Source organism: Plectrocnemia conspersa, unplaced genomic scaffold (genome assembly GCF_051122295.1).
Source record: "Plectrocnemia conspersa isolate PC_06_02 unplaced genomic scaffold, ASM5112229v1 ptg000013l, whole genome shotgun sequence".
NCBI lineage: Eukaryota > Metazoa > Arthropoda > Insecta > Trichoptera > Polycentropodidae > Plectrocnemia > Plectrocnemia conspersa.
Window position 1 is genome coordinate 9,484,897 of NW_028277177.1, and position 25,332 is coordinate 9,510,228.

The following is a 25,332-nucleotide window of genomic DNA, read 5'->3' on the forward strand; positions in this document are numbered from 1 at the left end:
GATAAGGGTTTATATCTATTTAATACTCGTAACGAGCACATTGATTGAAAAACGTGAAGAATTTCGTCGAAAACGAAAGCTAACGACGTGATTAATGAAGGCTTATCTTAAGTCAAGAATGAAATTTTCTTGAGCGATTTCCTCGGGGTGGAAAAAAGATTACGGCATTGTGAAACGAGTCGATTATAATTTGTGGTGAATTAACGTCTGTGCCGAGTGAAAACGCTTCAATGTACAATTTTAGCCCCTTTCTCCCGTTAGTTCATCAGAGGAAATTTTGCGCAGAAAATTTTCAAGAAAATCGCAGCGCAAATTTAAACAATCATTTTCAGGGCGGTATTAGTCGGAAACAGGATTCCATTTGTTTTGCCCAAATTTCATTTAAACTTTCAGACCTTGCTCTAACCAAAGTACAATAAAATATTCGGACAAGCAATTTTATCCGTCCTAACATCCGCACATGACGTTATGTTATAAATATGTTTTCTGTTTTCTATTCAGATTTTATCCATCGAGTTTAAGCTTTTTAAGTAGCCATATTTAGGTATTCCTATACATCTTAAATGGTCATACTTATTTTATCACATAATCGTGATATGCTGTTGACAGCTTAATATTTTTTGGGACAAACGCCGGAGACGAAGGTGGACGGTTTCAATTCCATATGTATCCAAATTTAGATGTAAACGTTAAATTTACATCACCTTAAAAGTTATTTTAATCCGACCCTTATGGTACTTCCGTATCAAAACCTAATATGTCACTTTAATCTATATGTTTTAACATTTTTTTTAATTTTTCTGAACCATATTTTTTATTATAAAAAACTAATTATGATAATAATTAAAAATAAAAATTAAAAGAATAAATACTACTATAAAACTATAATAATATATACAAACTAGAATATTATTTAAGAACAAAAACTATAATTATAATACTTCAGATGAGCTTGTTCTAATATCTCTGGCTCACTTGCACTTAATAAATAAAATCTTAGATTAAACAACGTTCGTAATATTATTATTTTTTAATCATTGGTTTTTCATTGAAGTAATTTGTATTACTATGAAACCTCCTGGGTGGCTGCACAAACTGGTTGAGCCTTTTATTCCTTTGAGAGAATATTATTTTTTTCATTGCAAAGTGCAATGTGCACTTTACATCTTGATTGCAAAATTGCGAAACAGAGTTGCGGTTTTTTATTCAAAAGAATATAGACATTTTTACACTCAAAAATACCCACAAAAGCTATCATGCGTCGTTTTTTGTTGACCCATACAGTTTTTTGTCCTTCCTACGAATACTATTGTGGTCAGCTTAGTTTGAAATTATACTTATGACCATAAATATAAATGTGCCGCGTTATTTGGGTGTAACTATTATACTAAGCGACTCAACCATATGCATGCATTATATACCACAACATTTTTACGATTTTGTCGATATTTTTTTATGCGAAATAAAAGTGATGGATGGCGCTTGTGCTTTTATTGCAAATCGCGTTTTGCATCATCCTCCCTCTCCCTATCGTGGTATTAACCGTCGGTTGACGGAAAGCTCTCTCTTTGTTTGTGATCTATCGCCCCCCAAACTCCGACCCCATGCCGGAATCCGGCTCATCCAGCTCCCTAGCGAATCAATAAAGGAGCTTGCGTATCCGACCCTGATTTCCTGACCATAAACTCCTCTTGCCTGCAAACTGCTACCACCGGCGACCACAATAACCATCGACATTCTTCAATGTTATGTACGAAATAATCACGCCAGATTTTCACGTATTTAAGAACGTAAAAGTGGGTGTGCTTGTGTTAAGTCTATTTACCAAGTGTAGCGTAAAAGTGGTGTAATTTCACTTTCAACATAGTGCCTTTTGCTTCCTCTCTTTATACATAGAGGATTAGAATTTGTTCAAAATCCTCTTTTCTTAGTCTAGATAACCTTCCATTAACTTATCTACTTATGATACCTTTACCTTTGCCTCCTTTATGAGACGTTGTTACTTCCTATTATTAGACGCAACTGAAACATCTAATGCAGAAAAAGGGTTTAGTTTTAGATGACTAACTAAAATTTCATTTTTTTCTAGTTGCAAGAAGCAGTTAGTCGAGCTCATTTGATCGCACCAATTTCATTTAAAAAAATATCGTTGATATTTTTTTATCGGTTCTAATCATTTTCTACCTGCTCCTACGGAATTCGTTCAAAAGTTTTGAAATTGTTATTTTACTAAATATTTTTTTTTGTCGATTTTAGTCAATTTTATATATATACATTATAACAAAAATATGCTTAAAATATCAATTAAAATATACATAAGGATGTAAAAAACACTTATTTTATGTTGAGCTTATATGTAATTTGTCTGGGGGTAATAACTTCGTAACCAGTGAGACTCAGGGAGGAATCTAGCTAGAGTTGTATTACATTATATTTGCATATGTTGCGACAGGCGATAAATGGCGAGATGCTTTCTTTGAGCGGTGGTGGAGAAGTTGGCGGAGGGATGTGTGAGTCCATGATCGTATGTTGTCCGCGGGCGGCGAGCGTCTGCTGGTCACCGCTTTCTTCACATCGGAGCCCAGGCTTATATCTAGTATCCAGGGCTGCAAAGCTTGCTGATTAATCGCAATTATGCAGCCAAACGCTGCAGTCGCTTCTTAGAACGGCGAAATTGGTATACGCTTTTAGAAAGCGACGTTTGATGGGCATTGTCCAAGGTTGTATTGCATTGCGACGGGAATCTTGAGGATGCAGTGATTTATTATATCCGTGACTCGTGATTTATATTTTTTGCACTTTTTGTGTGTCTTCTTATTTGCATGACAATATCACTTAATCGATGGCGTGCTTTATTTACAATTGATGGTGTTTTTTCAATATTTTTATATAATGTCAAGAGATTTTAATATAAAATCGGTTTTTGGTGACTTTTCTATAAAATTTAATTTTGACCTTCTTTTTATCAAACAGCTGCTAAATATTATAAATTAGTCTATAAGCCTTGAAAACCTATAATTATTTATATATTTTAAATTATTTTCCAGGTACCGTCAGAAGACCTTCGCATCGCGCTGTTCAAAAATATCTAATGACATGAGATATTCTTAAAGTAAAAATTGTATAGATTTACTAGTCTGGTTTTGATATCATATTATATATGATATCATTTGCTAAAATAATTACATATCACTGATAAATATAATAACAATATAATTTAATTATTCGGCAAACTGATATAAATCTTTAAAAGTACTTCATTTTACCAAATGTTTTTATAATATATATATATATCAATAAGTGATCTAAAATAATTAAAATAATATATTGCTTTTTTGCTTACAGATCAAAAAAGGGTCTTGAGTATATTTTTAGAATATTCTATTTAGTTGTGTGTTTAGTGTTTTCATTTACCAATAATATTTTTTTTATAAATATCGAAAAAAAATACATTAGGGTAAATAGCTAACATAATCTTGTTGGATTCATAGGTAAATATATTTATATTGGATCAGACAAAATCCAAGTAATAAATTAAATTAAGAGGGATGGCTGAAATAGATTCGGTAACGCCGACTGAACCCTTGAAGATTATGCGAAAATCTTGGTCTGGCGTATCCGATTTTATGCTAAATTAAAATTATTTGTGCAAATACTTTAAAATTTAAAAGTATGCTTAAATCAATAGTTATGTTTTTTATTAAGATTTTGTGAAATCTAATGCGTTTAAATGACTATGAAGATTACGTCATACATGTCTGATGTTGCTCAGTTCACATAAATAGTAGTACCTAAAATTAAATGTAAAAATATTTCTAAATAGGACCTTTTGAATGTAAGATAACCAGTTACACTTGACAATACAATAACAACAACAAAAATCCTTAATATAATATTTAAAAAAGAGATAATAAATAGTATGAAAACTTAGTGATCCTATAATAATCCTCAAAGAATATTTTTTAAAGAAATAAAAACACTCCAGCAACATACTTACACATATAGCTATGTGCAATTGATTTTAATTTACCTACGAATGTTACGAAGCGTCTGTAACACACAATGTTTCCGCACAATAAATTGCAGATACCTTTAGAGCCATAAAGCTCCGCAAGCTTCGGTTAGGCGGAGCTTTCGCTGTACCTAACCGACGACACAAAGCGTATATTCTCGTTAAACGTATTCTCCAATATATTTTATATATATTTTTAAATTCCCTCTTCACCGAAACTCTATTGTTCGATGCTACGCAGATAAGGGAAGTTTTTCACGTAAATCGGTATTTGCTTAATATTAGTTTTTTGCGTTCTTACGGAGGGAGAGCTTTTTCTCTTCGTCTCCCTTTCTTTTCATCAGGGGTAGAAATATGCCTGTTCGAAGAGATAAATTCTCGTATTTTACGATATCGCGTTTCATTGCCTCGTCAAAGGAGGCCGTTAGATAGACGACACGATAGACAGATGGGTTTTTCGGGGTGGGACGTTTTGTTCCATCTGGGTACACCGTGCAAATATTAACTCGCCGATCTTCTGGTGTTCCCTCTCGCATAAATTATTCATTAAAACAAAGAGGGACCGTTTATGCGGCGCGCTCTGTACCATATTTGCACTATCGCTTGCTACTATTTAACGAGAATTCTGTAGGAGCAGCGGAAAACTATATATAGGGAACAGGAGCCGACGGTATAAGTGGAAGTATCGAAATAAACGGAGGTGTAAGCGATATTCTGGCTACCATTTATTAGCATAATATTAACACTTGAGTTAGTTTATAAAAATTTTATAAAGAATTTATAAAAATGTATAAAACATAATATGTTATTAGAAATTATGCACCTAATGCGTCATAATTGAATTATTTTTACATACATATATCACCCTTTACTAATTCGAGCACGACGATCATGTGTGGTTCCGATAGTAAATTAAAAGTTAAAAAGCTTGATGGCACATGTCAGAGCTCTCTATGCGAAATATTAAATAAAGACATCTTTTTTTATTAGAATTACTCTCGCTTAAGGCAATTTTAACAATGTGCTTACTTTATTAAAAAAATTCTCGATACAATGTGAAAAACCAGGGCTAGAGGGCTAATACGTGAATTTTGAGGTCATAAACTTTTTAACAAATATTAAGCAAATCTTGTGAAATTAACTTAATTGAAGTGCTTCGCAAATCTTAGCATCTTTATACATTATTATAATTTTTAACGATGACTATTATGAATCATCAAAACGGGAAACGTGGTGTGTCTAATAAAACACTAGAGAACAGCATAACACCCAGAATTGCACAATAACCGCGCATACTTTTAAAAACCATCAATTACCACAAAAACTACTTAAACCCTTTTCTTCATAGACTAAAACTCGCTTAGAAAAAAATACTTAAAAATATGTATTTTCATTTCTATATTCAAAAAAATATGTATTTTTTTCAAAATGCTAAAATGAGGAAGAAACACGACAATTTTCGGAAAATGGAAATCAAAATTAGAAGAAAAAAATATGCTTAGAATTCGTAAATCTACTCATCATTAATTTAATCATCGACGACTACAGCATAAACTCTCAAACCGACGATTTGACTACGCTACCCATTAATGTTTCATTACTCTATGACGCTACTGTCTTCATTTTTTTGAAAACATCTTCGTAAATTTTCTAGTTTGTAGTACAAACTATATAATTTACCGAAAATGTTTTAAAACAAACTTTGTATTGTGAGGGTTTCAACCACGTGCACAATTTGTTATAATTTTAAGGACCATTGAGGATAAACTAAACCATTCTCGAAAGTAAAGCCCTCACAGTACTTTTTACGACAATGAAAGTGAGATCTTGTGACTAAACAATTGCGTTTTTAATCGAAAATATTTCTTCTTTCACTAATGCTTATCAATCCCGAGACGTTAATTACTCATAAATACTGCTAAAACTACTTTGTTTTAATGAAATCTCATATACGAAGGAATATTATATTTTTTATAAATCTAGTATTCCTCTTCACCAGCGATAAACTCAGAACAGACCACTCCGAAACCCAGCTGTCCAAACTACTACATTGATACTGTTGTGGTAGGGATCAAGAACCAGTTACTATCATAAATTATTTTTATATTTTTTTACTATCGAAATTAAAATTTGTTAATTCCAACTAATATTTCATGTGAAATGTGCAAACGTTTTTACAATCGTTTGGAGAATTACAATGACAGAATATTCTATCTATTTTGTTTTTTTAGAAATAACAACTTTTATGTAGCTTATTTCGATTTTGCATGCAAAAAGAATGATTTTTTTTATTTTAATGCCATAACATATATCAACATAATTGGCAAAAAATAAAAATCTAAATGCAGAAATTGTAAAAAAAATTATGCTCAAAATACGTATCTGTACTTATCACCAATCTAATCATCGACGACTACAACAATGACTCGCCAATTTTATTCCGCCACCATATACTAACGTCTAAATTTTTTTTAACACATTTTTGATAATAATTGAATAGAAAATCTCGCAAAAGGATTAATCATAGAAATGTAGCGTAATGTTATAGTGAATTTAAAACAGGAATAAGTGTAATTTATTATAAAAAAAAATAAGTAAAAGACGATCGGTTTGCACTGAGGAATTATGTGAAAGTTTTAAGGAAGAAAAAAAATGAGAGGCAACTCAATTTCTTACCAATATCAAGAAGGGTTCATAACTGTAATTTATGAAACGGTACTTAACGATTAAGCTATCAGATCGGATGCTGTGAAAAAGAGCAGGAGCGATACTATGATGATAAATATATTCAAGAAACTCGTTTTTAGGCTCAACATTTGATCGAAATCCAGAAAAAAAAACAAAGGAATTTTTTAAACATTTTCTGTAATCTTTGAATATTTATAATGCTTTAATGGTGCCCATGGATAATTCAAATTTTCATTTGAAGATCTTAATGTTTCTAGATCTATAAACACTTTTCACAAATGCGCCAAATAGCCATATTCGAATGATTTGCTAATGAATCGCATTTGTCGCCCAGTGCCGGGTGTCAGTTACGACCAATTTGCCATTGCAAAACGCAACCGTTTACCTGATGGCGAACTATTCGCACCCCCGCCTTGACTATTGTAAGGGGGCCATATACAATTTATTGTCAGGCTTTCATGGCCAGTAGTCATAGCCCAAAGCTCTTACTAAAATTTATTCCAACCTTGTAATAAGCTAATGGAGACCCAGGCGGCCGCAAGCGGGCCGCAGGAATAAATAACATTTGTGTGCGAGTGTATGTAGTTCGCCGCAAATATGGATACAGGCAGCGAGCACATTTATATACTATAAATAAAATGCGGGTGGGACACAGTGTACTGCTTTTTGCTAAGGTAATAATTCAATAAAAACAATTTTTATATGGCAAAAATACATAAAATTGCCCACTGCCAACGACGCTAACGCATGATTGTGGTTTGGGTTGTATTTATGCTGTTCATTTATTCACTTTTATTTATAGAACATTTTATTAAATAATCTAGTTGGAAAATATTCAGATATTCAATAACAAAAATAAAAAAATGACACTGCAAAAGAAAGAAATATAAACATTAAGTAATATTACACCATAAGCAAAAATCATGTGCACCAATTCTTTTATATACACGGAAATCAGCGTATCAATCAAAATTAACAACCATATGAAAAAGAGGAATAATTTATTCTTATTAAAAGTAAAAAAATGCAGCTAATAAAATATTTGTTGAAACTTAAAGGTTTAGTAGCCCTAATGTATGTAACTTCGCAGCCAGTAATATGCAGGTGGAAACTAGTGACCATTTTATTAGATTTTATTACATATTGCAACATACTATGATGGGTGAGATGTTTTCTTCAGAGTGGTGGAAAAGCTGGCGCAGGGATGATGTCGGTGGGGGGTCCTCTAAAGTATTGTAGATGCCTGCAGCGACTGTCTGGAGGCAGTCCCTATTACTGCGACTATCGTGTTCGAGAGTCTTAGGTCGTATCTTTGTGGGGTAGCATCTGCCAGGCAAGGTGAATCTGCTGGTTTCTTCGAGTGTCTGCTAGTGGCTACTAGTGATTGCCTTCACCTCATTGGAGTCCAAGTTTAAGCCATATCCAGGGCTGCAAAGCTTGCTGACCAATCGCAATTATGCAGCGATCGTCCAGCTAATCGCTGTAGTCGCTTCTTAGAACGAAATATGTATACGTCTTTAGAAAGCGACGTTCGCTTGATGGGCATTGTCGAATGTCGTATTGCATTGCAACGGGATTTATTATATCCGTGACCGTTTCGCAATAAAGAAATATTCTCTCAATAACAGAGAATATTTACAGTAAGAACGAAACTCGTGTTATTTATGTAGTCGTAACGAGGGCTTTGTGTGTGATCCCATCCTTTACACTAATGTGTTGTTTCCTTGTTGATGGATGATAATTTTGGTCACAGTAAATTAACGCAAGTTTTGAGACAAAGACCCTTTCAAATGTAGTCATCTGTGTGTGGTCGCTACACCTCCATTATCTTAACCAATCATATATAAGCCTTTTCATAGTGCATGTCATTCACCTCCATTCGAATTTAATTCCAACTAGGATTTGACCCACCTAATTCTGACTTATTGCTGACCATCGACATAATATCAGAAGACCGAGAAAACAGCCGCTTCTCTCTCCACCTCATTTCTAGTCCTGCTACGACGGCAAAAATCCAAAATTTAACGACTGGATTCTTTAAACGCCGACAATGCTACGAGAACTTGACGTGTAAATACACAATCTGTACGTGGACTCAAAAACAGATACAAAATAATTTATTGCTTAATAACTTAAAGTTATTTTTATCCACGTTCGATGAAAAGTGTTCACGAATATCATCGATTGGAATAATAAAGTATTCCATTCCCTGTATTTTGTTTTAAATAAGTAATAAATTCAGAAAGTTTTCCATGAAAATAATAGAACTTTTTCAAATTTTCCACATTTTAATATATATACATATATGTAGTAATTTAGTATTCCTTGCTAGTATATTTTTATTGCCTAAGTAAATACACAGCACGTGTAACATTGCGTTTAGTGGTAGTTTAGACCGTGTGTCAATCCCTTTATGTGCACATTATATGAACGTGTGTATGTGTCAATACAAATAATAGCACCATTCGTTGCACATGATGAGTTTCGACACGAACCATGTTTTTGATATTACTACGTGATACATTTTCGTAATCATAATAAAAAAACATGCTTTCCGATTACTTTATATAATTACAGTGTTTAACTAGCTATCTTATCAGATATGTATATAGATGATAGTATGAACGAATAGTTAAATTAATTTCAAGTCAGCATCGACATTTGAGTTAGGCTTTTCAGACTATTAAGAATTTATTACCTTATAAAAAGGATTTTTTTAAATTAATTTTAGATCCGATACAAAGTATATAAAATAAACAATCTGCTAGAAAGCTCCGACCGGTAACAAATTGTAGAGATTTTTCTTCAACAATTAGAAAGGTCATAAACCTCGATTATTGAAAGAGTGATAATATACCTTAATTTTAAAAGTATAAATCAAGAATTGCTGCTACAGTGTAATGTCAGAGATATCGATTAGTAAACTTAATAGTTTAGGAAATCGGACATTTTATATTTGAAAAATGAAATTTATAGTTTATTTATGTAAATTATATTTGTATATTAACGTAATTTATTAAAAATATATAGTTTATAATAAGGAGTTATTTGTATATGAATGCATTAAAATAAATAAAAAGTTCCTCATTATATTTGATACATTTCCCTCGAGTTGTAACAAAAAAATTGAGCTCAAATAAATTATAGTTATTAAAAAAATATTATTTATTAAAAAATATAATCCGTCTCATAAATTGAGCGTAACATTTCATTGGTTCGGTCCCCAGGTTAACCTGTTTTTGGCTTAGCGCGGAAATTGATGGACTTTGGTTAACCCTCGTCGCACCTGAACCCAAATCAGACTTTACAAATCGTACACACCCCCACATAAAAGGCGCGCGAGTTTTGTTTGTTCTGCCATCAAAATATGGCGTATGGAAGGGCGAAATGAGTATCACCTTCTTAACGCTTCCGCGACGACGAAAACGGAGAAGCAGAGGGCGAATTCCCTAACAAAGCTAAAGAGGGAAACGGAAATATATGGCGGCACTGGCGTCGAACGAGATCGATGTAAAAAGGTGTCGAAACGAAGTGGGATGGGGTTGGTGATTTCAGCGTCGCTTTTGTGATTAAAGTTGACGCACGTGCTGGCGTGTGTATGATAAATTATAATCGAAACGTTACATCACAAGGCGATATAATAATTAACTTCAATCAGGTTAACTCAGTGGCTTGGTGACAGTGGTGTCAACCAAAGTATTTTTTAAGCATCGTTGCCATAGATAAATTAACGGAAAGATAACATAGCCGACAACAAACTAAATATAAGTTGACTTACTGAGATTGTCCTGATTTGAAGGTACAGTTCATCATTTTATTTTGGACTGTAATTTAGTACGGATAAGTCTAAATATAGTATAAATGTTTTCACTATAATACCATTCGAGTAACTCAACATAAATAGTTATGTGATTAGATGGAAGATACCTATTTTACATTATAACCAAGGCCGCCGAGAGCGAACCTGGGCCCTGGGCCTCATGACAAAAATGGCACTTAATATATTTTTTAACATCGTAATATAATTTCTTGAATAAATAATAATAGGTACGAGTTAACCATTTCTGTGCTACAAATAAATATAAAAATTAGCCACCGTTCTGAAATCATATATTATGCAAAATATTTTAATTAAGCGTTAAAAATATCTACTCATAATATTTATCTGATAATTAGTCATGTTTTCTTCACTGCTCAGTGTTGCCATATAGTAAATTTCCAGTCCAGGTTAAAAGCAATAAAATCGTACCATCGCGATGAAAACGCTCAATTATCAAGTATATATTAAGACTTTTTAAACCAATATTACGAGTGAGAATCGAATAAAGCGTATCTAATTCCATATCTATGGTACTTTGATAATTTTAAATAACAATTAAAAATGATTGGTCATTCCTTAAAGAAAGTTTACGGCAGCAACAAGTATGAATGGTCGAAATCAAATGATTAATGTCTTTAATAAAATTTTGTTTTTATCTGTTCAATAAAAATATATTATTCATTTAATCATCTGATTATGTCTTATCGTTTGGAAAATTTTGCGTCTGATTAAAATGAGGTTTAATAAGAAGTTTGGCGTTTGTGAGGTTACAAAATACCTTCAAAGTTACACCACGATAACTAACCAATTTACACTTCACTAATAAATCGTGATTTTTTGGACAAGCATGACACCTTCATGATGCCGCCACGGTCGTATTCACCAGATATTGCCCACTGCAACTTTTTCCTAGTCCCGCAGATAAAAACGACAATAAAAAGACTACGTTTTGCGACCATAAATAAGATAAAGGCAAAAGACCATACCAAATAATGCCTTCTACAAATGTTTGCAGAATTGAAGAAACGCTTGCATATATGTTTTATGTCTGATATAGACAACTTTAAAGAAAACAATACTAATAATAAATAATGTTATTTTTTAATAAAAATGTATTGTCGCTATTTTTATCACACTTTCAATATTGGGTCATTTGAGCACTTGAGGCCTATGGAAGACAAACTGATATTTAGGGTATTTTTTATTGCTGTTCAGTATGAGTTGATGATGTAATTTTCTCTTACGTGGAGAATAAAATGACATGCCCTTTTTCAGCGTTAATATACGTATGTTTAGCTATTTGCGTTGCTACAGTGTATGATCTCTTTCTCTCTCCCTTCTTTCATGACTGACATCTCATATCCATATTCTGAAATTAATTAATGGTACTAGAAACCATCAATAGCGGTTGTCACTTGCGACAGCATGGGTAGGAGAACGCGCAGTGTAGCGAAAGCCCAACTAGATGAGAGTCGTAGTAGCTAATAAGCCAACAATCGTGAGCCTTATTAACTACTGAACATATTCTGGCTGCCCAAGGCCTTCCATCTTACATAATAGCGCATTATAGTCCATAAATTATTAATTTTAGAAATACCCTATCTCGCACTAAGACTGTTGGACAAGTTAGGTGCTAACGAGCGGTAGCAAGCGAGCCTTGGCCATTGAACACCCCATGAATAACTCCCAACGGATACGTTTAATTGTATGTAGGACGCGAAAGTATCTAGAGACTCGAAAGAAGCGGAAATAACGACAGAACGGTAGCGGAGAAACGTAGTGAAAAAATTTAAAGAGACTAGTAGTATTAGAGATAGAGTAATGTTTGTGTAAATTACGCAGATTATGTGTTATAGCAGTAGGAAATTGCTGCTGATTTTTCAAACAAAATCTTCTCTGATCAGGCATATTTCCACCCTTCTGGGTATGTTAATAAGCAAAATTGCTGCAAATAAGGCAAGGAAAATCTGTATATGATTCACGAGAGCATTTCATGCTGCCAAGATTATGCGATTTAATGCCGTTGATTTTTTTGTGGGTTTACGATATGATTGTGTCTACGCCGACAAACCTGAAACGTTGGAACACCTAAAAACTAACATCCGACAAGTTACAGCCGAGATAACGCCAGAAATGTACGAAAAAGTCAACTAAAATTATATGGAAAAGATCGACTGCTGTAAACGATCCAAATGGGATCATTTAATTGATATTATTTTTTATAATCAATGAAATACATCAAATGTTTGGTTAATAAAAAATATCCTTAAATTTGTGCTTCTTTAAAAAAATTTGGAAACTTAAGTTGGATGACCTTTATTTATTCTCGTCATTTATATTCAGACCTAGTAATATTAATTCTAGCCCAAAAATTACGAGCCGTTACGTTTACGTTTTTATTTTGGGTGTGATATGAAAATCACAAATATAACATATATATTTTATACTAATTAAAATTAATAAAAGAGAATTCAATCAAATATTAAAATGGTAAGAAAAAATATTTTCATACAATAATCAAAATATGCCTTTTTGTAATTATTAAATGGTAATATTAATTATAAATGCATTATTAAAAAATATAATAACATTTATTTTCACTGCAGGCTATGGACGAAAATTAAGCGCTTATGCTGTGAAATGTCAGAGTGTACCCGCGTTTCGTGCTTGTGTTAATACAATGACTTCCCAAACATCTCAATTACGACAACCTAGATCTCAAACCCAACTATCTCAATCTCAGCTATCTGAATCTCAAGCATCGCAATCCCAAGCATCTGGGTTTGAACCGAGTAATGAATTAACCCATGATTGTGCACGTTTCATTCTAAACAAAAGCTGCAATAGAGTACCCATTAAAAAAGCCGACATAGTTAAGTACATACACAATATCGACAAAGACACAAGAAAGTCGGAAATATCAGTAATTATAAATAATGCAACTAAAATATTAAAAGAAGTAAGTTTTATATAAATATTTTATTTTGTATGTAGCGTGTAGGTTCATTAGTTTATGTGCTATTTAATATTTTCAGATATACGGTTATAATTTACGCCAAATCAGCTCTAAGAGTATGCCACAATATATATTAATCCTAGATAAACCTGCGCCAAATTCGACCTATGTATCGAATATAGACAAACATAACACTTTACTTATGTCGACCTTAACGCATATATTTATGAGTGGCGGAAACGTCCAAGAAGGTAAAATTAAATATTTTTTATTATAAATTTATAAAGTGATAAACGCCATGCCATGATGAACTACAGATACTGCAAAATATTAATGAAAATACTTTGTCAATATTTCATGAAGGCTTTTCCAGCATTTTAGTTTAAGTCTGATAAATATTATGTTATTTCCAATGAAATACTATTGTATTTATTATACTTGATTAATAATCTTTTTTTATGTTGCAGATGACATGTGGAAATTTTTAGATAAATCTGATCTTTTGAAAATGGACGACATAGCTAAAAGAAAAATTTTAACCTATCAATTTACGAAAGAACTGTATCTTAATTATTTAAAGGTGATTTTATCAGGTTTTATGATTAACCCTTTAGGTGTCTATAGTTTATTTCATATTTCTGAACTTATTTCTTTAGTTTTAAACTTTAGCCAACACATCAAGACATGATCCTGAAGTGATCCTTTAAGGCCTTGTCAAACAGAGAGCGAAGCGAAAGCGAACTGCAGGACGATGGATACGGAGACGCCATATAACTAGTCGTGTGGAGAAAGAGAACTGAGGCCAAAGTATTCGCTAAATTAATTTTGAAAATGTTGAGTGAAACAGCTTCAGATGACGATATTTTAGTTTTGACTGTTTTATTATTAAAAAATAATAAAAATGGCAAAGAATTTTGGTACACGACATAAATAAAACCCGGGAAGCCTATGGAGAGTATCATAGGCTCTGTAATTTAATCTCATAAAGACCGATTTTAAACTTACTTTCGTATGTCTAATGAATAGTTTGTAAACAATCAGTCTCGGGTTTGTCGTCGTCAATACAAAGTCATATAATACTACTATAGCGCTCAAGCTTCGCTTCGCTCTCGCGTTTCGCTTCACCTTGGGTTTGTCATGGCGTTAGGTTCGCCGCGAAAACGCCTCGCATTCCCTTTTCTGTGTGACGAGACTCGAAGGACTCGGTGTATTACAAAATAAAAACGCCTCGCCACGCCTTTGCTTCGTTCTCTGTTTGACAAGGCCTTTAGTGTGTGCAGCAAAAGAAGTAAATATCACGAATAGTTTGTGCAAAATGCAATAAGGTCCTCATCAATCAACATTGCCATTCAAAACAAATGTAAAACTTCTAAAATATATGTTATTGCAGTGTTGGAAAAACTAATAATTACGCCATTAAAAAAAATCTTAAATATGTTATGCCATCTAGAAGATTTTTGTATTTTTTTTTACTTGTGTCGGGTTGCCCCATTAGTTTTTTTAAACATAATATCACTATTCTTTCGGTGTTCCTTAACAGCATTCGTATCAATGATGTTATTTAGTAATGGGATATTTTTTTATTTAGTAATGGGATAAGGCTAATCTTACACCAAGACAGCCCTCGTCCTCGTGTATCCAAGAGGATGACAGAAAAAAATCAATGGATTTTCTTGGGAACTCTTTTCTCACCCACCGTATTCTTCAGACATTACTCCAAACGACAATCATCTATTTTGATCTCTACAACTATTTTTAGGTGAAAAAAAAATATTTTACACAAATGGATATAAAAAACGACATTAAAGAATTTATTGCTTCCAAAAATACATTATTTTTCGAATCAGATATAGAAAGAATAACTGTAGAAAAAGATTGAGAATATATAATTTATAGAACAATAATTTGTAACGTATTTAACCCGTACCTTAAAAAGCGCAAACTTATTGAACAACTTGATATAAACTGTATTTTATTTCGTTTCTATAATGCAAATAGTTTTTTTTTAAATATATTTATAAAATCTATATTAGTTAAAAAAATGCTTGGCATTTGTAGCATACACCACCTAATTTCGGTCAGCACTAAAAGGGTTAAAACTTGATTATTTGTTGCTCTAAATATATTTATTAAATTGTTTTAGGTTGGAGAACTGGACAATTGTAAACAAATTTTTGAGTGGGGAGAAAGGGCTATATTTGAAGTACCAAAGATGTATCTCTTGAAAACGCTCGCTGAAGTAAGAATTTAAATTTTGTGACACCACATACTACTTAGCAACAATTATCTCTCGTCATTTATTAGATGACATCATCCTTTCAAATCAAATATATAAATATAATATTTATTATTATTATATAATTATCTGGGGTCCCTAAAAACAATGAAAGATCGATCACCATACGTGTATTTAACCGTAACCTATTTCAGATAACAAAAAAATATAATTTGACATACACTACCAATGAAAGTAAAAAAATAAATGTTTTGAATTTTAAATCCTATACTCCTATAGCATTTATTTACTCCACTTTTGCTTACAATTTACAAAAGACAGAAATAATTATATTTCTTATTGCAACAAAATTCAATAACCACTCTTATTGTATTATTAGATTACTCATAAATAATTATTATTCTATATAACAATATATAATATATAATTTATTATTTTCAGACATTTACCCGTAGTCCACAGTTCTGGTGTGAGCAATATAAAGAAGCTTTAAAAAGTGATGAAAAAAACTTTCCTGATTTACATATCGTATAACAAATGTATTCTTTATGTATGATATTATGTTTAATAAAAAAATGTTTTTTTTTTATTAAAACTAGATAACACATAATATTTGTCAAATACATAACTCTGTGACTGGTTTTTAGATTTGTGTTTGTTTAAAATTAAATAGGATTAATATAACTAATACGTATCATCTACATTACAGAATATTTCACGTGTACTATCATTGTTTAATAAATGCAATTCTATTATTTATAATCATACATTTTCATTTTTATACCAATTATCTAATGAAAAATCAGGAAAAAAGAATGTAATTTCACTATTAGCCGAATTAACGGAATCTGAAAACATAATTGAATTAAAAATATGTTGACAAATAAAGTTAAGTGAAAAATAAAAATTAAATACCAGAACCGTGAGTACCGTTTCTAGTGTCCGATAATCCAAACAAACTTCTAATTGTATTTGGATGTGTATAAATTCCTTTAAAGACACGAGTCGGTCCCATTAAATCTCTCCACTTTTGTATGGCATTTTCACGTGCTAGTACTGATGCAATAATTGGTCCGCTGAAGAAATATATTTATATAAAATATTTTCTAATATATTTTCAATGTATTTCAAATCTAACCTGCATATGAAAGTTACGAGCCTGTTAAAGAAGAATCTGGAGGAATGTTCATTATAAAACTCGCGAGCTTGTTTGTCTGTCAATATTATCTTTTTACTATGGACGGTTTCGAAATTTTCGCTATGTAACAAATATTGTACATATTTAACTGCAATTGGGTTTTTAACTAACGATGGTTTTAATAAGCATAAAGTCAATTCCCGGTTCATTTTAATGACAGCTGCAAGTTAGGTTAACACATTCTGACAGTTCAAATCCAAAATGTTGCTAGTAACAAAAATAAAGTCGATGGAGTAAATTCGATTTATCATTTGTTGAAAATATTTATTAACCCTTTTACTGCGTTTAAAAAATGTTCATACAACATTCCTGCGCGGTGCTGTTTTTAATGAATAAATGAGTTTTTTATACATAAACTTATCCTGTTATTTCATAAAATATAATGAACATATCAATTCAAATATAAGATTAAACATAAACACTATATTTTATAAATTTAAATACGTTATTAACTAATTTAAATTATATTGGCAAAATTATTATCGTTATAATACAACGTTTCCTAATTCGTAAAATGTGATAGTCACTTTATTTTATAAAGATGTAGTAAATCGTTCATAGAAAATTATTAACCAATTGTCGCTCCATTGGCTGGTTAGATATTATTGATTGTCTCGATTTATTTGGAATGTGCCTAAAATAATTGTAATGAGGCAAACCTTAACCGAGTTATGTCAAGTATCGTTGTTCAAAAGTTGTAGTGATTAGTCAAAGATATAATTTATTGTAAGCCGTCGAGCGGTCATTTGTAAAAAATAATATTTGAAAAGCTTACGTTGACTTTCAATGGTCTTTTGAAGTCCTGTTAAGACGGTCTTCGCAAGAAAATAAGTTCGCACTTGAACAAAAATAATGCCAAACGCTTTGAGATCTGCCTCTTATTTTCTTACTACTTGTTGCGTGTAGGGATACGCGTGCTGGTTAGGTCTTAGGTCAATCCAAAAACACGTGTGCTGGTGTAACAGTTTTATTGAGCTCGGCGTGGTCCGACCGCTTTGTAACGACGATCGGAGCCGACTAACGTCAAAATTGGGTGCTTTCCCGAACGCCGTATGACGGCGTTCGCGAACGTGCACAAACGGCGAAACGGGCGTCAACATACCCCCCACCATGAAACATTAGTTTCATAATGACGGGCACATCAGCGGGCCTTACAAGTGTTTGTCCTCACATTACAAACTCTGTGAGGACGCGATGTTTGAAATAATACTAACACAGAATTACAATAAACATGACAATAAATAAAATTACAATAAACATGAAGAAAGAAAAGGAATGTTAGTAGTACTGTATAAGGTTGTAAAGCTTAATGTTAGTAACACATGCACATCATATACATTTTGCTTGTTTGTACTATATTATTACCAAATACAAACTACAAGCCTTCGTTCATTTTTTGACAATTATTTAAATGTAAATTAAAACGGACATGAAATATTATAAATAGTTAAAGGTTTGATACATGGCTAAATTTGCAAATAATTACACAAAAATGAAACGTTTGATACTTAGCTAAATTTTAATTATTTTGGTTTGCTACATGGCTAAATTATAAGCCATGCAAGAAACACGAAACACATTCTTAAATTATCAATAAAAAGACATAAAATATAAAATAGCTTGCACTGCACACACACCTTTGCCACTATTTGTTTTTGTCACTACACGAATTGGTTCCATCGGAACTTGGATGAATCATCTCGACGATACTGATCACCCGTAGCAAGGATACAGGTAATCTTCCTTGACGACGCTTTCAGCAGCTTTGTGAATCCGACTGCAGCCGTACTCTCCATCCTTGTAGCTTTGACGGGTGCTCAGTAGACCACCAGGTCCAGAATTCCTGCACCAGATCTTGCATTTGCTGGTACATCTGCGTCCCCCTGTAGGCCGAAGCGTCCTGCTGTGGAAGAACTGTTGAGGTGTGCCGATCAGGAGGAGGCCAAGGATCAGGTTTTCGGGAAACCGTTTGTTTGTGAGCAAGGAAACAATCTTCTACGATTGTCGGCACATGATTTGTAACAGTATCGGTCTGCCTGTGCGTTACCGGTACCAACTTGAACGAATGCAACGATGCAGGGGGGCTCGAATGATATACTTGAGGCTTTGTTTCCTCAAGCTGACTGACATTTTTGTGCGAAAGAAAATAATCTTCTTCGATTGTATGCACATGATTTGTAACAGTATCGGTCTGCCTGTGCGTTACCGATACCAACTTGAATGAATGCAACGATGCAGAGGGGTGCGAATGAAGTACTTGAGGCTTTGTTTCCTCAAGCTGGCTGACATTCTTGTGCGAAAGGAAACAATCTTCTTCGATTGTATGCACATGACTTGTCACAGTATCGGTCTGCCTGTGCGGTGCCGACTTGAATGAATGCAACAATGTAGAGGGGTGCGAATGAAGTACTTGAGGTTTTGCTTCCTCAAGCTGGCGGACATTTTTGTGCGAAAGGAAACAATCTTCTTCGATTGTCTGCACATGACTTGTCACAGTATCAGTCTGCCTGTGCGGTGCCGACTTGAATGAATGCAACGACGCAGAGGGGTGCGAATGAAGTACTTGAGGCCTTGTTTTCTCAAGCTGACTGACATCTTTGTGCACAAGGAAACAATCTTCTTCGATTGTATGCACATGATTTGTCACAGTATCAGTCTGCCTGTGCGGTGCCGGTACCGACTTGACTGAATGCGACGATGCAGGAGGGCTCGATTGTAAGGATTGAGCTCGTAGAGTGAGGAACTCCACGAGCTGTCTGAGCGTAGGCAGAAGGGATTCTGTTCGCCGACTCTCCCATGCCTTTTTGGACAGATTATCGAGACGTCGAACCACCATAGACACCACAGTGGTATCCTCGATGTCTTGCCCTAACTTTTTTAGAGCAGCGATGTTCGTCAGGACTGTTTCCACCAATTCAAATAGGGACTGCGATGAAGCTGTCTGAATTGGTTTCAGGTCCTGAAGAGCAGCCAGATGTTTAAGAACAGTTTGTCTAAAATCATAACGGCCTAGAAGTCTTTCCCATGCGGAATTGTAGTTCTCGGGACTAAACTGAAAGAGTTCTATGACCCTAGCTGCGCTACCTACAAGTGCATTTTTTAGGTAACAAAATTTGTGAATTTCACTTAGTGCCGGGTTGTTGTGTACTAAGTGAGAAAAAGTGTCGCGGAATGCCACCCACTTAGTCCGGGAGCCATTGAAAGTTGGAATGACAACTGCTGGCTGCGTTAACCTGAACTGGTTAAGAATTGGTTTCCGCTGCGCTTCCGACTGATCTTTCAGCGCTAGTTTTGCTAGGTTGAGAATATTATAATAGTTATCCTCGAAAGCATCGACTTCTTCATCGTAACCCTCGGCATCTAGCAACCTGATTTGTTGCTGGACAGCAAGGAATCTGTCCAGCAGTGTATCAAAACTCTGATGTTTATCCCTTATCCTTTGGATATTGATGGGATCCGCGGTTAACAGTTTGCCAAACCTCGTTAACTCGATTTTGAGGCACACCCTGTGGTTGATCAACAACTCCATGTTGTTGTTGACGGAAATTGATACAAATTATTTTAATGAATAAAAGTAAACGAACTGTTTTTTGGAGAGGAAGTTGGGTTAGGATGATCGACCCTAACCTTTCTCTCCTGCTGGATGCGACTGCTTCCCGGGACTCTGCGTCCTGGTGAGGCTTCACGTGGTGTGACGGCAGCTTCCTGGGGCTAGGCGTCCTGGCGAGGCTCCACGTGATTTGACGGCAGCTTCCTGGGGCGCGCATTTACCGGCGCTCCACTGCGTCAGTTTCGGGGACCAGCTGGTGGACCCGCTGGCTCGTGCTACGAGCGACTTGACGCTCCCAAATTGCGATTCTGCGAACTCCCAAAATGGCGGTCATTTTTGATTTGAAAAAATACCGTTACGGCAAACGGCGTGTTTTCCCAGGAGTGTCTCGACTGAGGCACCCGACTGGCATATTGTCGTAACTTGACAGCTTGAGCGCTACTCGGCTCCGAGTCTCAAAGTTCGTCCACGTGGTGGACGTCTTTGGGGTTACGACGTTGTGGCGCTGAGCTTCGGGGGACCAGATCCTGGACCCGCTAGCTCGTCGATGTGCTGTCCTAACCTGACGGCTGGGTAGCGCTGCTCGGCTCCGCGTCTGTGAGTTCGTCCATGTGGTGGACGACCTCGAGGTTAAGACGATGTTTTCGGATTCAGACCTTCGCGACGTGTAGGCGTCGTCTCACGTATCCGGCTAGAAGGACCAAAATGTTGCGTGTAGGGATACGCGTGCTGGTTAGGTCTTAGGTCAATCCAAAAACACGTGTGCTGGTGTAACAGTTTTATTGAGCTCGGCGTGGTCCGACCGCTTTGTAACGACGATCGGAGCCGACTAACGTCAAAATTGGGTGCTTTCCCGAACGCCGTATGACGGCGTTCGCGAACGTGCACAAACGGCGAAACGGGCGTCAACACTACTTGAGAAGAAAAATCGACAGATTAGTAAACTAGAAAAGCAGTTTTATGTAGCTTTTATTAAAATAAAATATATGTTATATACTAGTGATCTGAAGGTGCTTCAGCTATTCGCTATTTTTAAAAATAACCTGGAGATGGTTTGAGTAGTCAATCGGCAATTATTACTTTTTTGCATCAGCAAATATTACATAAAACCTAGCGTAATTTTTGCATAGTTAAAGCGAGAGTGTTACGTCAAGAACAACTAAAAATGCTACATTGAAAATAATAAGAAATGTTTCAAACCCATCTCAATTTACTTAAGATTGAGTTGGGTGGGAAGCATTTTGAAAGGCGGTGTCAGCAATCTAGAGGGAAGATGCTCTGTGACTTTTAGTTGCTAGTTGTTTAATGATTTGATAAGTAGCAATCGGGTCTTGATTGCGTGATTAAAAAATCTATCTATTAAATATAAACTGCGATTAACCTTTTGAAACCTACCTTAAAAGAGTAAAAGTGATTTGATATTGCTATAGTTAGTCTAAATGTTAATGGTTCTAAATCCTAAGCTACCCAATCAAATTATAAAATGTTTTCAGAAATTTTAGTTTTGCTTAAATTTTAACCACTATTTTTCATATTATTTTATACTAAAATTATAAATATGAAAATATGTATCAATCAGTTTAGTGTATTTTGTTAAAATGTACATACATAGATTTGTAAATTTATTTACGATTTTGAAATAAATGTTTTATTGAAATAGTTATTTTTTAGATCAAAAATCTGTTCTTTTCCATTGCACAAATATGAGGTCTGAATATTTTTGAAGTGAAACAAAAAATATTTTGTAATCAAAAATGCTAGGTATTTAGTAAATTAGGTTTTATATACATTTAAAATATGATTTACATATATTATAAATACACATCAATTAAAATAATAATAATAAATTATGAAGGTAATTTTTATATTATTTTTAAAAACGACACGATTATTTACATATTTTTACAATTTTAAAACACTCGTTAAGATATTTCAATAAAAATAATAAATATTATAAATTTCTAAAACATTAAATACACTTAATGTATAATATTATTAAAAATATTAATGATAAGTGGTTTTACAAATTAATAAAATTACTATTATATATAGTTAGCGTTTTGCGTGCTATGGCCAAGAATTAAAAGCGCTCGCTGTCACCGGCGCGCGTCACAAGCGTGCTATAGTGTTTTATTTTAAAATAAATCCATTTGAAGTACGTTGTATATAACTATGCGTAATTTTATTCATATTGACTATTTTAAGTGTGTAATAATTTTAAACGTTATCTGATGCTTATATATATAATTGTATTGTTTTATAGATTTTGTGTTCCCAAAAAGATACAAACATGCCTGAACTTAAGCGAAAGGCAGATGATACTGCTTTAGTTGTAAAAAGAGCCAAGTCCGATCTAGCAACGGCCAGCGGCAAAGATAAGGCGGTCGTTCCAACTGCGGTATGTTTTCTCTTCATAAATTTTTATAAACATATGGTATCATAATAATATACCCTCTGATGGTGCAGGTACCAAGAACGTCCACTTTATTCGCTCCCATTATGTTGTTGGAAGGACATCAAGGAGAGATATTTTCATGTGAATTTCATCCAGAAGGACAATATCTCGCTTCATCTGGTTTCGACAGACAAATATGTAAGTTTCTTTAATGCATACGATAAAAATAACGTTTTTTTATGAATTAATATTAATGCTTTAGTTCTTTGGACCGTACACGGTGAATGCGAAAATGTAAGCGTAATGTCTGGACACACTGGAGCTGTTATGGAATTACATTTTTCTCGCGACGGTTCAAACATCTTCACTTGTTCGACCGACCAGACACTGGCCATTTGGGACGTACCCTCCGGACAGAGGATTAAGAAACTTAGAGGACATTCGTCATTTGTTAATTCAATGCAAGGTAAATATGATCATTTAGGTTTTATTACAATTTTATTCAAGATAATACATATGTTAACTAATTTTATAGGAAACAGACGTGGTCCTCAAATGCTCGTGTCTGGATCAGATGATTCTACAATTAAAATATGGGATACGAGAAAGAAAAATGTCGCATCCTCAATGAACAACAATTATCAAGTCACTGCTGTGACTTTTAACGACACATCAGAACAAGTCATAACTGGGGGCATCGATAACGATGTCAAAGTTTGGGATTTAAGGAAAAATGAAGTTATATATAAATTAAGAGGTCACAGTGACACAATTACAGGTATTATAAAATAAATCAAAACATTATTATTTGAAAATAACAATGATTAATAAAATAATTCAATACTAGGACTCTCTCTTTCACCTGATGGTTCATATGTGCTTTCAAACTCAATGGATAACACATTGAGAATTTGGGACATCAGACCGTTTGCTCCCGTCGAACGTTGTGTGAAAATATTTTCCGGACACCAGCACAACTTCGAAAAGAATTTCTTGAGATGCGCATGGACAGCGGACGGCTCCAAAGTATTACTTATATATTTTTTCCAAATTGATTGAACGTTTTGTTATTTAATTTGTTTTTATAGGTTTCGGCTGGTTCTTCAGATCGCTATGTCTATATATGGGACACTACATCAAGAAGAATTCTTTATAAGCTACCAGGCCATAAAGGAAGCGTAAATGATGTCGATTTCCACCCAACTGAACCGATTATCTTATCTGGAGCCAGTGACAAACAACTTTATTTAGGCGAAATTGAAGCATAATTTAATTAAAATGGTTAATAAAGTGTAAAGTAAATTTTATAATAAACCAAATTATTGAAGCATTAAAATTTATTAATTTATATATATAAATCTGCCTATTATGAGCTTTGCTATTGCATATAGAAAATGATTTGAGATATATCAGTTACGTCTGGTTGGCAATAGACATTAGTCACAGATATTTAATTGATTAAATACTTTTGTTTTGTGTAGCAATGGAAAATTCAATCCACGTGATAAACTGTGATAGGTGTGATGACACTGAGAAGCCGTAAACCGCTAGAAAATATTTATTGACAATTTTACGATACAAAGAAAAAATACGTAGATATACGTAGATACTCTAAGTGTGCTAACCGTAATGGTCCCTACAGTACTCCCCCCTAGCAATTTAAATAATGCGAAATTGAACTATGTGAGAAGACATGAACACTGTCATGGACTACAAGGATTACAAATGACAATCAGAACGTGTAACGTCAAGATCGATGTAGCTGATGTTGCTATGTGCTATATTGATGCCGGAAGACCATGAACTCTAATCATGATTGTGAACCCAGCCGCAGTCGTCAATCGTGATGGCTAATGTCGAAAATGGAAATAGAGCAATTCGATGACGCACAGATAACTATCTGAAGCTTATAGGGTGTTATAGCAACGATTTTCTAATGGGCTGGTGGGAAGAGCTTATCCTCGACCACAAAGAGTGGGTGGGAACATCTGGAATACCTTTACTGCTGTTCTTGTGTGTGCTACTTTAAACAATACTTGACAACGCAAGCGCTGGTAATAAGGCGACACACAAAAACCAAGTTTTTTCAGAATTTTAGGATTGTGCATATTCTCTGGGACTGTGAAGTTGAAATTGGAGGCGTAAAATATCAACCAACTCAGACTCCTCTTATTCCTTGATAAATATTTTTTTTTTAAAAAAAATATTTTATATTTAAAAAATCTAGCAGTAAAAAAGTAAATATTGGATTTTGTAAATTTTAAAATGATTCCATAATGCTAATATTCTCTACCAGCAGCTTGAATAACCACTTTCATAAGTACATTCGTCGACGCTACTCAACGGGATCATATCCTACACACCTATTAGAAATTTTGTGAGAAATAAAAATTAATTATATTTAAATATATTCCTGCATGTACAGACATGAGAAACCTTTTTTGGACCTTTTTTGAACCTTTTATGATAGATATGAG

The 25,332-nt window shown here is 33.9% G+C and overlaps 3 protein-coding genes across 4 annotated transcripts; 2 read left to right on the plus strand and 1 right to left on the minus strand.

The window, feature by feature from the left end:
* Positions 1-13,125: 13,125 nt before the first annotated feature.
* Positions 13,126-16,474, plus strand: LOC148227218 (non-structural maintenance of chromosomes element 3 homolog). Its single transcript, XM_088202451.1, has 5 exons — positions 13,126-13,479; positions 13,556-13,727; positions 13,944-14,056; positions 15,620-15,715; positions 16,154-16,474. Exons 1-5 carry the CDS (start codon positions 13,201-13,203, stop codon positions 16,244-16,246), a joined length of 753 nt encoding a protein of 250 aa, XP_088058577.1. The 5' UTR covers positions 13,126-13,200; the 3' UTR covers positions 16,247-16,474.
* On the minus strand, positions 16,271-17,100 carry LOC148227219 (nucleoside diphosphate kinase 6, mitochondrial-like). Of its 2 annotated transcripts, none has more exons than XM_088202454.1 (3): positions 16,851-17,100; positions 16,643-16,788; positions 16,271-16,560 (listed from the first exon to the last, which is right to left on the minus strand). In XM_088202454.1, exons 1-3 carry the CDS (start codon positions 17,057-17,059, stop codon positions 16,475-16,477), a joined length of 441 nt encoding a protein of 146 aa, XP_088058580.1. In that variant the 5' UTR covers positions 17,060-17,100; the 3' UTR covers positions 16,271-16,474. The 2 variants fall into 2 exon arrangements, with proteins under 2 accessions (XP_088058580.1, XP_088058578.1); XM_088202452.1 differs by having other exon boundaries at positions 16,628-16,788.
* Positions 17,101-22,555: 5,455 nt separating this feature from the next.
* On the plus strand, positions 22,556-24,185 carry LOC148227220 (U5 small nuclear ribonucleoprotein 40 kDa protein). The gene is made up of 7 exons (XM_088201088.1): positions 22,556-22,615; positions 22,724-22,858; positions 22,927-23,053; positions 23,118-23,321; positions 23,391-23,633; positions 23,703-23,881; positions 23,944-24,185. Exons 2-7 carry the CDS (start codon positions 22,751-22,753, stop codon positions 24,121-24,123), a joined length of 1,041 nt encoding a protein of 346 aa, XP_088057214.1. The 5' UTR covers positions 22,556-22,615; positions 22,724-22,750; the 3' UTR covers positions 24,124-24,185.
* Positions 24,186-25,332: the final 1,147 nt, after the last annotated feature.

Bases quoted from the DNA above. Each gene is read 5' to 3' on its own strand.
- LOC148227218 (XM_088202451.1), top strand. From the start codon at position 13,201: ATGACTTCCCAAACATCTCAATTACGACAACCTAGATCTCAAACCCAA. The intron at 13,728-13,943 runs GTAAAATTAAAT...TTTATGTTGCAG, and splicing joins TGGCGGAAACGTCCAAGAAG to ATGACATGTGGAAATTTTTA. The intron at 14,057-15,619 runs GTGATTTTATCA...AAATTGTTTTAG, and splicing joins TGTATCTTAATTATTTAAAG to GTTGGAGAACTGGACAATTG.
- LOC148227219 (XM_088202452.1), bottom strand. From the start codon at position 17,059: ATGAACCGGGAATTGACTTTATGCTTATTAAAACCATCGTTAGTTAAA. The intron at 16,789-16,850 runs GTTAGATTTGAA...ATATTTCTTCAG, and splicing joins CTCGTAACTTTCATATGCAG to CGGACCAATTATTGCATCAG. The intron at 16,561-16,627 runs GTATTTAATTTT...TTATGTTTTCAG, and splicing joins AAACGGTACTCACGGTTCTG to ATTCCGTTAATTCGGCTAAT.
- LOC148227220 (XM_088201088.1), top strand. From the start codon at position 22,751: ATGCCTGAACTTAAGCGAAAGGCAGATGATACTGCTTTAGTTGTAAAA. The intron at 23,054-23,117 runs GTAAGTTTCTTT...TTAATGCTTTAG, and splicing joins TGGTTTCGACAGACAAATAT to TTCTTTGGACCGTACACGGT. The intron at 23,322-23,390 runs GTAAATATGATC...CTAATTTTATAG, and splicing joins ATTTGTTAATTCAATGCAAG to GAAACAGACGTGGTCCTCAA.